This window comes from Phyllostomus discolor, chromosome 6 (genome assembly GCF_004126475.2).
Source record: "Phyllostomus discolor isolate MPI-MPIP mPhyDis1 chromosome 6, mPhyDis1.pri.v3, whole genome shotgun sequence".
NCBI lineage: Eukaryota > Metazoa > Chordata > Mammalia > Chiroptera > Phyllostomidae > Phyllostomus > Phyllostomus discolor.
The window spans coordinates 69,024,509-69,039,797 of NC_040908.2; the positions used below are offsets into that span (position 1 = coordinate 69,024,509).

A 15,289-nucleotide genomic window follows, 5' to 3' on the forward strand; every position below is an offset into this window, starting at 1 on the left:
CTCGAGCCGTGCGAGGTCAAAATGCCAGCTGTTTACAACCTGGGCTCACATCCGAGAAGTTTGTTTTTGGCCATTCCTTGACCGAGGAGCTAGCCAGGCCCCCAGGGTCCCACAGTCCACACGTACGGAGGGCCTTCATCCTATTCCCATGGGGTGGGAGGGGGAGCTGGGGCTTGGGAAGGGGTCCAGGTGCTCACATTCCACACAACAGAGAATGACAAAAATGGGGGCGATTTGAATTCATGTCTTTAGCTTTAAAATCTCTGTGCCCTCCTTGTCTGTTTTAAATCTAAGTGCAGGAAGATATTGTCTGGCAGGGCTCAGAGATCCTCAAAAAATCCCAAACCTTTACCAACTTAGTCTCCAAATGCATGCACATAGCTCAGGGTCTTCATGTGTCTGGAGTCAACGGTCTAACTGTGGTTCTCCAGATTCGCTTCCATGTGGAATTCAAAGTTTATTAAAGAATATGCTCATATGGACCTTATGTATCAAGTATTAAAACTCAACAGTAAATGGTGAAATTACAAGATCTGTTCCCAAGTTAATCTCAGTGTTGACTTCCTGGTTGCCATGCACTCGCAGGTCACAGAGGCTCGGCGGCCTCCTCTGGAGTGCCACCCACCTGGGCCTCCCACTCCTCACAGCACCGAAGCCCCACAGTCCTCCCCTACAGCTCCACAAATAGGGAGACAAACTGTCTTCCCAGAAGCTGCAGAGAATCTCCTTGTCTTTCCTGGGCTCTGAGTGGGTCCTGTGCCACCCTTGGGCCAATCACTCGAGTCCAAGCCAAGAGGAGGAGGCATTGGCTGGGGCTTGGGGATGGGGCCAATCACAGCTGAGGGAGGGGAACTAGTTTAGGAAAGAAATGCAGGCATCTGGCTCCATTTCTGTGGGGAAACTGAGGCAACAAAAGTCTGGAGACAGGCCTTCTGAGTAGAACTGAGCTGGGACTTGGGGCACCAGGTGATGAAAACCCCAGCCATGACTGCCTGGCCTGGGAAGAAAGGTGGGGCAGCTGAGCAGGGTGCTGGGTGGCAGAATCACCTGAAGACACTTTAAAATGCAGCAGTGCTGAGGGGTCGGGGGTCAGCATATGTTAAAGTCTCTCCAGGTGATGCTACCACACAATCACAAAGCCAGGGAAGCTGAGACTCGGCTATGCACACGGCCCCTCAGCCCCGCCCCCACACAGCTGCTTTGGTTTCCCCAATCTGCCACACACAGCCCCTCACCCTAATGAAGTTGTTCCCAAGGAAAAGAAGCAGGAAATCCAGCCCCACATAGGAAAAATTGTTTCAGGCACTTTCTATCAACCCCTTTATTGTCCCACCCTCCCCCCCAAAAGATGAGGGATCTCAGAGAAGAGAGAAGCTGAATTTATTCCAATGACTGGGTCTTGCCACCTGAACTCCCAGAGTCTTCCCCTTCAGGGCCAGAGGAAAGAGGATCTTTGTTGTAAGCAACAGCCCTCAGCTCAGGGCACCCCAGTACATACCAGCCCAGGACCAGGCTACACAGTGCCCCCCCTCCCTGGGGCTTTCCTCCTCCCCAGCCAGAAAGAGCAGGTGACCAGGTATGGAATGCTAGACCCGTGTGGGCCTGAGGCCTCAGCTATTCCCTTCACCGCCCAGCTGGTCAGGAGAGGAACTGGGCTGGCCCAGCCAGACTGGAGGGCCTGGGATGGGACTGAAGGCCCTGAGGAAAAGCTGGGGCTGGGGTGTAGGGGCCCCTGGGCAGGCTGGTGCTCAGGCACAGGCGGCCTCGGCCCCCTTCCCACACTCTGGGGGGCCCTCAGCCTTGCTCGCCAAGCTGTAGTAGTATGTCCGCATGCGCTGTTCCACAGCCAGGAAATCTGGACGATCCTCCCACCTGTGGGGGGTAGGGCAGGTCTAAGCCACTGACCACACAGCCAGAACCCAAGTTCAGCTGGAGGTGGACATGTATGGAGCTCAAACATCTTGGAGCTATCGGGATGATGGAATATTGGGGAATGGAAAGGTCTTCCTGGTATGAGAGACTGGAATTTGGGGTTGCTTAATAGAAGAAGGGCTACAGACAGGATGGTGGATGCCAACTAGTAAAGACTCAGGGAGCATTGGGCTGACAGCAGCTGACCACGGGAGCTAGGCTATCGAGTGCTGAAACACTGAGTGTGTAATGTGCCCAGGTCAGGGTGTATGGGTGCTCGGTGAGGCATCCTGTGGGCGTCAGTATGCTGCCTGCGGTGGAAAGGAAGGTCGGGGTACAGAGGCTGGTTTGGCTAGTGGGGAGCTGGGGTAGTAATGGTGCTGTGAGTGGAATATCCATGCACTGTGCTGGGATGTTAGGTGCTAGCCTCTTTGGGTTTTGGGGTATTGGTGTATTAGGTGTCTCCTCATGGAGATGGGTTAACAAATGTTTGCATAGGGAAGGCTGATCATGTGTTATTTATCATAAATAGGGTGTCTATTTATTCGGTTGCTTGGGTGTCTGGGTGTCAATGTCACAGGTGTTGCCAGAAGAGGAGCGGATGTTGGGTGGGCTAGGAAAGGGATCAGAGCTGGAGTGGACATGTGTCGCATCGTCAGTGCAGGGTGGCAGCTTGTTTGGGCCCGTGTTGCCTGTTGTCTGATGGGAAGTCAGGATATTGACGGTGTCAGGAGTTGGGGTGTTCTAGTGTTAAGCTTTGACCAGACAGAGGTGGGGTTTGAACGTAATTAGTGTTGCGTACTTGGTGTTGGCCTGTTTGGGTGATTAGGTATTGAGTGTTAGTTGATGGAGAACTGAGGGCTTAGATGCTAGAGTATTATCCAATGCTTGAGAATTGGTACCATATTTTGGGTGACAGGGTACTAACTTGTTTGAGTATCATGGGATTGATGTGTTGAGTGTTGGCTGGTGGAACACTGAGGTTTTAGATGCTGGAGCACTGGGGGTCCACAGATAGGGTGGTGGGGTGCTGGCCCACTGGACCATTGTGGGGTGAGAGTGTTAGAGAGTTGAGCCACAGATACAGAACTAAAGATGCTGAGTGTTGGAGAGGCAGTGAGCTGGTGAGCCTCTGGGCGGGATGACACCAAGAAGAGTTTTGTTGGACTCAGGGATTGGACACCAAGCCCTTTTGCCCCAGGCCCAGGCTGGGTCAGTTCAGCTGAGTCCCCTCCCACCCGCTGGCACTCACTTGTAGATCCAGCAGTCGTTCATAAGTGCATACATTTCAGGTGGACATTCTGCCGGGCACTCCATCCGCTTGCCCTGCTCGATGAAGGCCATGACCTCGGGGCCCTTCATCTTCTGCTCAAGCCAGAGCCAAGTGCACACGTGAGTAACCAGGGCCCCCACCCTCCCTACCTTCACACCCAACCAGCCACCCGCCTCTGCCCACGCCTGCCTTGTAGGGCTTCTGGCCATAGGAGAAGGCCTCCCACATAGTGACCCCATAGCTCCAGACGTCACTTCGACTGGAGAATTTTCGGAAGTTGATGCATTCAGGTGCATACCACTTGAGTGGCCACTTCCCTGCTGAGCGGGCCTGGGGAAGGGGAGATACTGCTGGGTTAGGGTTTTGGAACCCACCCCTACCCACCCTACCCACCTGGGCACCAAAGGGGCAGGTCTCACTGTGTAGTAGCTATCATCAGCACCCAGTGCCTTGGAGAGGCCAAAGTCACTGATCTTGGCGTAGTGCCGGTTGACCAGCAGGACGTTGCGGGCTGCCAGGTCACGGTGCACAAAGTTCTTCTCTTCCAGGTACTTCATCCCCATGGACACCTGGTGCAGCAGCTCCGCCACATTGCTGACAGGAATCTCCTCCCTGGGGTGCAGAGGAAGGCAGGGTCAGCAAGGAGGGGACAGCCCAAGTTCCCAAGGGGCCCAAGCCCATGTCTCCAACCCAGCTGGGCATGTGTTCGTGCTCCTGAAGCATCTATTGTGTGCCAGGCAGGGGGCTGAGGACGTAGTGGTGAGCACATAAAGCCTCTGCCCTCATGCAGGGTCCAGGTTTTAAATTTCACCCACATACTGTGATTCCCAGTCTTATCATTTGCCTGCATCCGCCACATCCCTTCAGGGGGGAGCTCATAGGCATCTCAAAGATTATAAGGATGAAGCCAAGCTCAGGATTGTGTATACACACAGAGACACACGCGGTGGCTCCTGCCTCTCCCTCCCCCGCAGCAGCTCCATCCTCTCATCTGTTCAGGCCAGAAGCCTCACCTTCAGCCCCTCCTTCCCACAACCCAACATCCAATCTGTCAGCACACCTGGCAGCTCTGCCGTCAGAATCCCTCCAGAACCCCCACCCCCAACTTGGCTTCTGCAACCCTGGTCTGGCCTCCATCATCACTCACTGGACCAGAACAATCACCTCTGCCCTCGCCCCCCATGGTCTGGCCTCCCCAGAAGGAGTCAGTCCTCCTCATCTGCTCACAGCCTCGCAGCTTTTCTGCCTCACTAAGGGTCAAAATCCAAGTCTTCCATGCACCCACAGGGGGCTGCAAAATCTGCCCTGTCACCTTCCTGCCCACATCAGCTCCAGCCACAGGCCCCCATCACTGCTCCTCCACCACGCCAGGCTCAGGTGCACCTTGGGGTTTTGCAAGCTACATGTGTTCTCTGCCACAAATCCTCATGTTTTCTTTTTCTTTTATAACACTTTAAAAATGCAAAACCAGCCCTGGCTGGTGTGACTCAGTGAATTCAGTGCCAACGTGTGAATCAAAGGGTCACCAGTTCAATTCCCAGTCAGGGCATATGACTGTGTTGCAGGCCAGGTCCCCAGTAGGGGGCGCACAAGAAGCAACCACACATTGGTGTTTCTCTCCCTGTCTTTCTCCCTCCTTTCCTCTCTCTCTAAAAATAAATAAATAAAATCTTTTTTAAAAATGCAAAACTATGCAGGACAAAAGTAAGCCATGGGCTAGTTTGCTGACCCTGCTTTAGGTCAGAGAGAATCAACTTAGTTTCGCGTGGGTCGTGAATTTGGCCAAGAAAGCTGGAGTGGCAGTCTTTATAATACTCAGTGCTAGTACTTAGAAAGCTCTCACAAGCTGTGCCAGCCACGTCCTGAGCACTTAACAATATGAATAGCAACTCATTTGATCCCCACAAGGACCCCTTGAGGTAAACACTATGATCACCACTGTGGTGTAAATAAGGAAACTGAGGCCCAGACAAATTAAGAGACCTGCATGGGGTCTCAATAGTTAGCAGCAGGGCTGGGAGTCAAACCAGGAGGTCAGGCTCTGTCCTAGGGCGTAAGTGTGCGTGTTGGGGCCTACAAGGGGGTAGGTGTGAGTGTGTTGGTGAATATGTAGAATGAGCACACACTCGTAGGCGCAGCACACCCACAATGGACAGGAGGAGCCCCCAATCCCAACTGCCTGGCAGCCCAGGGCTCACTTCTTCCCGACCAGGAACTTGTGCAGGGGCCCTCCACCCGCCATCTCCATCACAAGCATAAGGGCCTCAGCCTGGCAGACGCCGATGAGCCGCACGATGTAGGGGTTGTCCAGCTGGTGCATGATCTGTGCCTCACGCATCATCTCATCCTTGTCTGCCTTCTCTGTACTGTGCTTCAACACCTTGACGGCCACGTCAATCTGCTTCCTGCCACAATGCACACCCACAAGGGAGGTACACACGTGAGCCAGCACAGGTCTGCTCAGCCCGAGTGGCCCGCCCTGCCTCCTCCCTGGACGTGTAGAAAGGGTACTAGGGTCTGCCACCCAGATCTCCCTTCAGGACCCAGGCACTCAGTGTACCCCCAGCTGCCAGGAGTGTCAGCTGGGGCAGAGCACAGCCAAGTCCCTCCCCTAGAACAGCCCCTCACTGAAAAAGAGCAGTTTCATTCAAAGTTACACTCTCCCCGGGGCAGCTTGCATTCAATGACGGGTGGATGCAGGGGTTCAGGGGCCTCTCTATGATACCCCTGGGATTGGCCAAAACCTCTGGGATCAGCAAATGCAACCTAGCCCAGCCTCCCCTGCCCCAGGTTATTTCCCTTACTCCCTCTCAAGGAAAATCCTCTAGCAATTTCCTGTCCCAGGTCTGTTTCCAAAGCAAACTGACATCACATCGCTCCCTGGCTCTTCGCCCAGTGGTCCCCCCACCATGGCCTTAGGGACAGCCATACTTGCGCATACGGTAGACGCCCTGGCGCACTGAGCCAAAGTTGCCGCAACCAAGTTCAATGTCAGCCATGAGGAGGTTCTCACGCTTCAGGAAGAGCTTCTTGTCCTTGAGCTCTTCGGGGTCACTGTAGGGGCTCTCATACACGCTTGTGTCCATAGGCATTGGCCGTGGTTTCTCTGAGGGTACTAGGAGTGCTGAGTACACACACAGAAGTGCACTCCCAGGTCAAGAGGAGGGAGAGAGGCAGGGGGATGGGAGGGCAGGGAACCTCAGTACTTGTAAGGTACATGTCCTGGACAGGGGTGTACCTCCTAGAGCATGTACAGGTACATGGGTACGTGTGTGTACATTGCACACACAAGTGCACTCCTGGTCACATCTGCAGGTGCACAGGGAAGCCACATCCAAGTAGACTCTAAAGGTGTGTGCATCGCTTTGCACATGTAACCATGTGTGCCCCTATGTGTTCATGTGTGTGTACCCATGTATACTCCCACTGATGTTTCTTGTGTGTGGGGGGCAAGCATGTCTGTACAAGTAACCATTAGCATGCCAGCTGGAATGTGCACATCTGTGCCTGTGTGTGCACTAACATGTATGCACCTAGATCTGTGCCTGCCCATGTCTCCATGGATACCATGCAGCCATGGTTACAAGGGCTCCAGAGGTGAGCCTCTGCATGCACACACAACCATATATGTTCTCTGAGCACACACATGGACAGGCTTGCATCCATACATCAAACACAAGGGCATTGGCAGCAGGGTATTTTTGGAACGTGGCCTCCAGGGCTCATCTGCCTGGGCTCCGGTCCTGCTCTACTACTGCCTGGCTGCCTGAACTTAGAAAGTTACTGTCCTTCCTCACCTGTAAAATGAGAATTACTGTGACTACCTCCTGTGGCATGTCAGAAGGATCTAACCAGCTCCTATGCACAGTGAGCTTGGAGTGTAACAGGCACATAGCAGGTGCTTAACAAATGTGTCTGTGCACTGAGCATCCGAGGCACAGCCACATGTTCTCCCCTGCATGTCTGCACACCCATGTATATGCACACAGAGAGGTGTGATGAGTGTGCCCCTGTACAGATGTCTGTAGGTACAGTGTGTGCACGGGGCCAACCAAGCCAACTGCCATGGGCCAGGCCAGGACTGTGTGCCTCCCTGAACACACCCAGAGCCAGCCAGGGACCCTGCCATCAACTTGGCATGAAACACACCATGCATCTCCACTTCTGCCAACTCACCTGGCTCAGGGGTGTATCCATCCGTGTTGTCGCTCCGGCTCTGAGTGTAAAGGTCATGAGGTTAGCAAGAGTCAGTGGTGCCCAAGATGAGGGCACCAGCACCTCTCATGAGGTCCAGAGCCTCTGAGGACTCCCAGGGAGAGTCCCCTATTCCATAGCAACCACACTCTCCACCCCAGCTTTGCCCTGGGAACAGGACCATGGCCCACCCACCAGCTCTGTCCCTGAGGCCCCAACTCTGAGATGCCAGCTGACTCACAGTGGCAAACGTGGATGGGTGGGCTGGGAGTGTGGGAGCAGCGGCCCCTGAGGGAACAGAAAGGATGGTAAGGGGGTGAGGAGAGCGTCTTCAGCTCCCCCCAGCCCCGATGCCCAGCTTACCTGCACTGGCGCTGGTGTTGGGGCAGGCCTCCTTCAGACAGTAGATGAGCCCATCAGCCTTCAGCTTCAGGTACTCTACCAGCTGCAGGGGGAGGGGCCATCAGGGTCCCACTCCTTTCCCCCCAGGAGCCTGGGCACCTCACCCTGTGTCTCCCCCAAAACAGAGTGGGCAGGTGGCTTACCTGCCAGAGTGTGTCAAACTTGGTGCCCTCCGGTATGCAGTATTTGCCGGCCTTGTCCTGGCTAACGAGGTAGTGGTACACAGTTTTCCCATAGATCAGAGACAATGCGTACGTGCCTTGCTCTTTCCGGGGCCTCAGCCTGGTGGGGACAAGGAGGAAAGATCATTACCTGGGCCCCTGTTGTGGAGCCCCAGAGCTGGGCCCCAGTTCCCACACATACATACACTGGTGGCCCTACAGAGCCTCATGGAGAAGCAGCTGGGACTGGGGAAGCCAAGGTCGGTTAGGACCCACTCAACTTCCAGACCTACTGGTCATCTCCAGGCCAGTGGGGCACAGGGGTCAGGGAGCAGAGAAAGTCATCCAAGGACAGACATGTGACCATTCACAAGGAAATATCAGACCTCAAATAGCAGATACTCAACCTTGCATGACCTGATACTCAGCCACCCACAGCTGGACACTTAGCCATGCACAGAGGGATACCTGGTCCTCTGTGGTGGAATACTTGTCTGGACACTTGACTTCCACAAGGGGACACTCAGCCAATTACATGGGACACTCAGCCATTCACAGGGGACACAGCTATCCACAGTGACACTCAGCCATCTGCAGGGAACACTTGGCCACACATGGTAGACTTAGGACCATTCTCTTGAGAAGAAAAAGTCATTTCTATATGAAGCAACAAAGGTAAGTACAATTCTGTGGCTAGATCATGGGATACCTTTATACAAACCAGAATGAGTCACTGTTATCAAAACAGACCTACCAATTATTGTAACAGACAGACCTTTGACAGAAAGAGACCCTTCATTGTTCTCTGCTATAAATTTGCTAAGATAAATGTATCTTCTGTGACTGTGAATGGGAATTGAGCCTCTCAAATATGGTGCCTTGGTGCAGTGAGAACCCATCGATCCATACACATGCACACTCACAGATGGACCCGACTGCACTGTGGGGGTGCCTGTGGGAGGGTTCGGCTTCAGTAAGAGTCCCAAAGACAGCATGATCTTGAAGAGGTTAGGAACCACCTAACAATATGCTCCTGAAGGCCCTTCCCAGAGGTCAAGTTTGTTTACACATAGATTCAACCAGTACCACAAATGCTGGAATTATGCAGAAAAGCAGCAAGCTTTGGCAGCAAAAGGCAATCTATTTTTTTAAAGATTTCATTTATTCATGTTTTAGAGAAAGGAGGAAGGGAGGGAGAAAGAGAGGGAGAGAAACATCAATGTACAAGAAACATCTATCAGTTGCTTCTCACTCACCCCCAACCGGGGACCTGGCCTGCAATCCAGGCACGTGCCCTGACTTGGAATCAAACCAGGGACCCTTCAATTTGCAGGCCAGTGCTCAGTCCACTGAGCCACACCATCCGGGGCTCCATTTTTTATTTTTTATTTATCGATTTAGAGAGAAAGAGGGAGAGAGAAGCAGAAAAAGAGAAACAGCAATTTGTTGTTTACTTTGTTTATGCATTCATTGGTTGATTCTTTTAAGATTCTATTTATTTCATTTTTAGAAAGCAGGGAAAGGAGAGGGAAAGAAACATCGATGTGAGAGAGAAACATCAATCAGTTGCCTCTCGAACGTGCCCTGACTGGGATCAAACCCACAACCCAGGCATGTGCCCTAACTAGAACTGAACCAGCGACATTTCACTTTGCAGGACACTTTCATGCCTGATCAACTGAGCCACACTAGTCAGGGAGATTGGTTGATTCTTGTCTGTGCCCTCATTGGGGATCGAACCTACAATGCTGGTATAGTGGTACAATGTTCTAACCAGCTGAGCTACCTGGCCAGGGCCTCCATCCATTCTTCAACAGCTCCAAACTGTGGTCAGTGATATGCATGGCCCCAGTCTTAACTGAAGACCTGAGTGGTCTGGGTCTTTCTATCACACCCTGCACCCTGATCTCAGAACTAGACCAGGTCTGGGCATGTCCCAGGCCTCATGACCTACCAGAGATGTCCTCTCACCACTGACCTATATGAGGTTCTGTGCCTACCTACAACTTTGACCTTTGGCCCCTAACTATCTACACACTGAGAAAGCAGTCATTGACTATAGGAACCACAAGAAGAATCTACAACAGTTTCCATCCAAAGCACATGTTGCCTAACTTTCCAGCAGTGTGGCTCGCTGTAACAGCTTCTGTCTCTTGACATTTTTCCAGCATGAGTCACTGTCCCTCATCACATCGCTGCTCCAATTGCTTCTGAACCCCAGCACCAGCCTCAGCCTCTACACTGTACCCAGATCTTACCCCTGCTGCCTCACCCTCTGTGGCCAGTACTTGCCTCTGAGCCTTCAAGCCAGCTTGATATCCAAAGCACCAGCTCCTCGAAGCCATTGGCCCTTGTTCTTCTGAGATTCCTCTTATCTCAATAGACAGGTTAACTCTAAGTTTGTCATAAACTCTGCTGTGTTAATGCAAAAACTGCAAACTCTTCCTTTGGGCAATGGAATTCTTTGTCAAACATCTTCTGTGGAAGCTTAAAATATGAACAGTTCAAAGCTGAGCTGGGGTGGGAGCTCAGTAGCCACCTGCTCCACCTTCCCACTCAATTCTTCCACCCCACTCTCCCCCAGAATTCTCTGATACTTTCAGAGGGGGCTTAGGCAATCTGGGGTGTGCTTTTAACACCATTGGAATGGTGGAATAGTTGTCTGTATGTGGGACATAGGAAGGGAAGAGGGGGAGGAGAGAAGAGAAAACAAAAACCAAGACCAACAGGAGGCAAAAACTGAGGTGATAAAAAGCTGAGTTAGGAACTTGCGATGAAACCAGGGAAGGAAATTTAGACTGTAAAACCTAAAAAAGAGGAAATTACATGTCATAAAGGAGAAAGTAGAGACAAGGAGGAAGAATCAGCTACACCAACAGGAGAATCACACAACCTCTCTTGGTTGTGTCCAGCTGGAAGGGAAACCCAGATACTCTGGCACCTGAGTGAATGTGTGCATAAGTGAGATATGAGTGTATGTGAGTCATATGACCACATGTTGGTGATGTCTTAGCAAGCATCACACCTGAGATGGGAAGTGTGCAGCATCTGGATAAAGACAAGTAACATCTGGACCACTACCAGCCCTCACTATGTACTAGAAGATGGAGCCCCCTGGAAGCACCCGATACAGGTTCCGCCCTCAGGTTTACAGCCCAAAATGAAAGAAGGAGCCCCAAACACCCACATTTGAGAGGCCCACCACCTCCATTATGATTTCCTTGCTTCAATCCTATGATGGACCTGGCAAAACTGGCTGCCTTAATTCCTCTCCTGTGGGCAGTCCCTTTTCCCACAGTGACTCTGGTTTTGGCCACTTAACTTGCTTTGACTAATAAGACATCAGTAACATTACACAAGTGGAGGCTTAAAAAGTGCTTGTGTATTGTCACATGCCCTCTGTGACTATTCTTAGGAACTCTGCAACCACCATCACTGACTAAGCCCAGGCTGGCCTACTGGACAATGACAGCACTGCAGCCAATGCATCCCTGTCACCCAGGGGACACACAGCCAACAGCCAGACACACGAGCATGGCCATCCCAACCTATGCAGTCCCAGCCCAGCTGACCCAAAGGAGAACAGCTCAGCTGACTCACAGAAGTGTGGCAAGTTAAAAAAAATGTTGTTTTGAGCTAGTAACTCTTGGGGCAGTCTGTTACATAACAAAAGCTACATGATACAAATACAAGGCTAAGTTTGCCCTCTTAGAGAAACAGTCCTATGTTACTGTTGTTTAAAAGCCTTCCTTGCTTCTAAGCATTATCTGTAATGTGCATTCAAGAGTTCCCTCAGAAGCCTTAGAAACTTTATTCCAATTTTATCCTGTCATTAGGCAGGTTAAAATTAGGCAGGTTAAAAAAAATATGTTATCAGCTGACAACAGAATCTTGTGTTGGAACCTGCACCCTGTGGGAGAACTGTAGGCAGTCTGGTACATACAAGAGGCCACACATGGGCAGGGAAATTGAGGGCGAGCTTGGACACAGCCCTAGGAGAGGTGAATGGGAACTAGGATTCAGCCATGCAGGAACTCAGGCTGTGAGAACAGAGGTCCCTGGGATTCAAAGACATCTTGAGGAGGGCACAGTACTCCCTGAGGTCGCAGGAAAGAGGCAAGCACCACATTTCTCTAGATCTTGAGGCCAGAGTTACCTCAGCTGACATCTGGGTAACATCTGTTATACAAGAGGACCTGTGTCCGGACCAGAAAGCAATAATGCCAGCAGGGCTTTCAGACACTCATAGGGTTATATAAATAGCTTTAGGGATTCTTTCATAATAACAAACTCACAAACAGCCACATGGCCCAGCTAAAACTCAGACACAGGCAGACACACACATTCACCCACATGTAATAAAAACTAACATTCATTGCACTTTTACTATATGCCAGATACTATACGTTTACTCTACATATATTAATTCATACAATTCTTATAACAGCCCCTTGGGGAGGTACTACTCTCATTCACAGGGCAGTCAGAGGCAGTCACCTCTTCCTCCCCTTAGCTCCACCTGCTCCAGCCCTCACTGACTTAGCTCCAAGCACAGCGGCCTCTTCACTGTTTCTTGATCTTACCAAGAGCCTGCCTCCTGGTCTGGGTACTTCCCATTCCCATTTGCCAAGAACACCCTTCTGCCAGAGAGCTGCACGCTCACTTCTCACCTCCTTCGGTTCTTCCCTCAAAAGCCACCCAATAGGAAAGGCCACTTCTGGCCGCCTAATCTCAACCTGCTCCTCACCACCTGACACACTTTGTGTTTTATTGATTCATCTTTTTGTCTCCCTGCTCCACAAGGACAGGGAGGGATTTGTGTCTGTTTTGTTCGCTGCTGTGTCCTCAGTGCCTGAAACAGTGTCTGGCACATAACAAGTACTCAGTAAATATTTGTGGAATGAAGGAGAAATCAACCTACTTGCCAAGCGTCCCAGCTGGTAAGTAGTGGACTTTGGACTCCATTCCAGGCAGTGAGCTGTGTGTCCTAAACACTGCTGCTCCTCTCCCACAGGAAGGCCCTTTGCACACTCAGAAACACACCACCCACTTTCACGAGAAGCACAGGCATACCCCTCCAGTTCACTTGCACACTGAGACCTGCCCCCAAGCCCCAGGCCACAATCCCCACATACAGGAACTTGCCGTCGGTCTGCGAGCCTGAGTAGAGTTTGCGCTCGGCCTCTTCCCGCGTCAGGCTGCTGTGGTACCAGGGCATTCGTTCGTGAGCTGTGGTGGCGATGAGCTTCTCCACTTGGGGCGCCTGGCTGATGATGGCCTGCTCCAAGGCCTCACCCTAGGGAAGGAAGGGCCAAGGACACTTATAAGTGACGTCAAATGTGCAGCCACAGGAACCCTATTCCATCTCCTGGACCCTCCCCACGGTCCCTATCCATGGGACCCCTCCCGAGCCCATCTGGGTGCACCGGGGGTAAGTCCTTCAAGCTGCAAAGGACAGCCACATTCCCCATCCTTTTAGGCCCCGCCAATCCAGTGCCGAGCCCAGAACCTGCCTTCCAGCCAGCCCCAGGCTCATCTGTAGCTTGAAGTTCCGACACTGGTAGTCAGTCAAGCATGTTGATGTAACGCAGGGGAGCGAAGACCACAGCCACCCGCCCTACTAACCACCCTACTTTAGGGCTCAGCCCCCAACATCCTCTCAAACCCCACGCCCAGCCTAGCCCAAGCTTGGCCCTTATCCCCGGCCTAGGGCAACCGCCAGCTTTCTTTCTGGCAGTTTGGGACCCTACCTCGGAGGCCTACTCCCAAATCTTGCCCCCAGCTAGCGCCCCTCCCAGTCTCATGGGAACAGCCTGTCAACGGAATCCAAGAATAAACTCCTTTATTGTCGTTGTTAGCCTTCCCTCCAGCTTCCGAACCAGATGCAGCGCAGCAAAGCACAGGTTGGCGAAGCCGATCGTTGCTTCCTGAGCCCCAGGGCCCACCCTCCTCGGCCCCGCCAGCCCCAGGCCCGTGGCCTCCCGGTCCCGGTGCTCTCACCTCCAGCTTCCACGTCTGGCGCACGTAGTCTCGCACCATGGCGTCGCGCAGGCAGTCGAAAACCCCAGGCTGCGGCTCCAGCCCCGACGGCCGGTTGCACGGCTTGCGCAAGTTGCAGGGCAGACCGTCTGCGTCCCGCGAGTAGAACTCGCAGAGTTCAGCGGGTCCGCAGTGCGCCTTCCCGCCGGCGATGGCGTAGGTGCCGTTGAGCTGGCGCTCGATGGAGAAGTGGTGGAAGCGCAAGTCGTGCACCAGGGAGAGCACGTAGCCCCCCAGCGAGCGCAGGCACTGGCGCAGAAGAAAGAGGCCGTCGGCCATACCCGCCAGCTTCAAGTGATCCTCGGCCTCCGCGCGCGAGATGCTTCCGTAGAAGAAGGGCAGGTGTGCCGCGGGGTCCGGCATCGCTGCCGCTGCCTCCTGCAGATTATGCGCCCCTGCACTTCGCCAGACCCTGTGGGTTCAAGAGAGATTGGAGCCACATCAGGGTCTCGGGTTCGCTTCCTGAGCTCCTCCTGAGCTCCGTCCGTGGGCTCAAAGATAGTGGGAGAGAGGCCACATTGAGGGGCATTCGCGCCCATCGTGTGGAGCCTTCTTTGTGCCAGAATCAACTTGGAGAGGAGCCCCAGCCTGGTGGACCCAGATCAGGTAGTCCCAAACTTTCCTCTGACCCTTCAGAGACTTCGCGCGGAATGCCCAGACAACCCCACTGGCCCCCACGCACCAGCACCTGGAACCATTCATTCATGTCCAAACACGCTGAATTGTTACTGTGTTTCAGGCCGGTGCTGGACACGGCCCTTGCGCTCCTGAAGATAACTGAGGGGGGAAGGGATGCAATAAACAAGGAAAAAGACAAAATAGTAATTACAGATGAGACCAGTGTTATAAAGGAAATAAAGAGTGGCATTAAGAGGGAAAGAGGCCACTGTTGCTGGGATGGCCACCTTCTGTGAGAAGGTGGCATTTGAGCTGAGAGCTGAAGGGTGAGGAGGAGCTGACTTCACCAAGCATGGAGGAGGGCAGCAGAGCAGGCAGAGGGAACAGCAAGTGCAAAGGCCCTGAACCCGGAGCAAGCTTTGCTTATCAAAGGAGTCTTACTCCATTAGCCTTCCCTGTGCTTCTCCACTCACTCCCCTCAGCATTAGAAATTCCCCCTTTGTTCTTTCTCCTCTGCCTCCATGAGCAAGTTTCTAAAAAGCAGAAGCTAATCTGAATACCCATCAATAGGGGCTTGGTTGAATATATTAGGGTTTAACTCCTAGGTGAACTTTAATAGAGCCATTAAACAAAATGCAGAGTGTGACCAGGAAGTATGATCGTATATGGGGAGAAAAAAAATAATAACATT

At 52.5% G+C, this 15,289-nt stretch overlaps 1 protein-coding gene across 1 annotated transcript; it reads right to left on the bottom strand.

The window, feature by feature from the left end:
- Positions 1–1,358: 1,358 nt before the first annotated feature.
- On the bottom strand, positions 1,359–14,625 carry LOC114498387 (tyrosine-protein kinase ZAP-70). Its single transcript, XM_028514261.2, has 12 exons — positions 13,942–14,625; positions 13,077–13,237; positions 7,924–8,062; positions 7,742–7,823; positions 7,612–7,666; positions 7,361–7,398; positions 6,116–6,308; positions 5,383–5,589; positions 3,604–3,796; positions 3,374–3,514; positions 3,164–3,276; positions 1,359–1,872 (listed from the first exon to the last, which is right to left on the bottom strand). The coding sequence occupies exons 1-12, from the start codon at positions 14,341–14,343 to the stop codon at positions 1,749–1,751; spliced, it is 1,848 nt and encodes a 615-aa protein (XP_028370062.1). The 5' UTR covers positions 14,344–14,625; the 3' UTR covers positions 1,359–1,748.
- Positions 14,626–15,289: the final 664 nt, after the last annotated feature.

Excerpts from the sequence above, each read along its gene's own strand:
- LOC114498387 (XM_028514261.2), bottom strand. The coding sequence starts at position 14,343 with ATGCCGGACCCCGCGGCACACCTGCCCTTCTTCTACGGAAGCATCTCG. Across the intron at positions 13,238-13,941 it reads GCCAGACGTGGAAGCTGGAG|GGTGAGGCCTTGGAGCAGGC; the intron begins GTGAGAGCACCG and ends TTCCTTCCCTAG. Across the intron at positions 7,824-7,923 it reads AGTTTGACACACTCTGGCAG|CTGGTAGAGTACCTGAAGCT; the intron begins GTAAGCCACCTG and ends CTCCCCCTGCAG.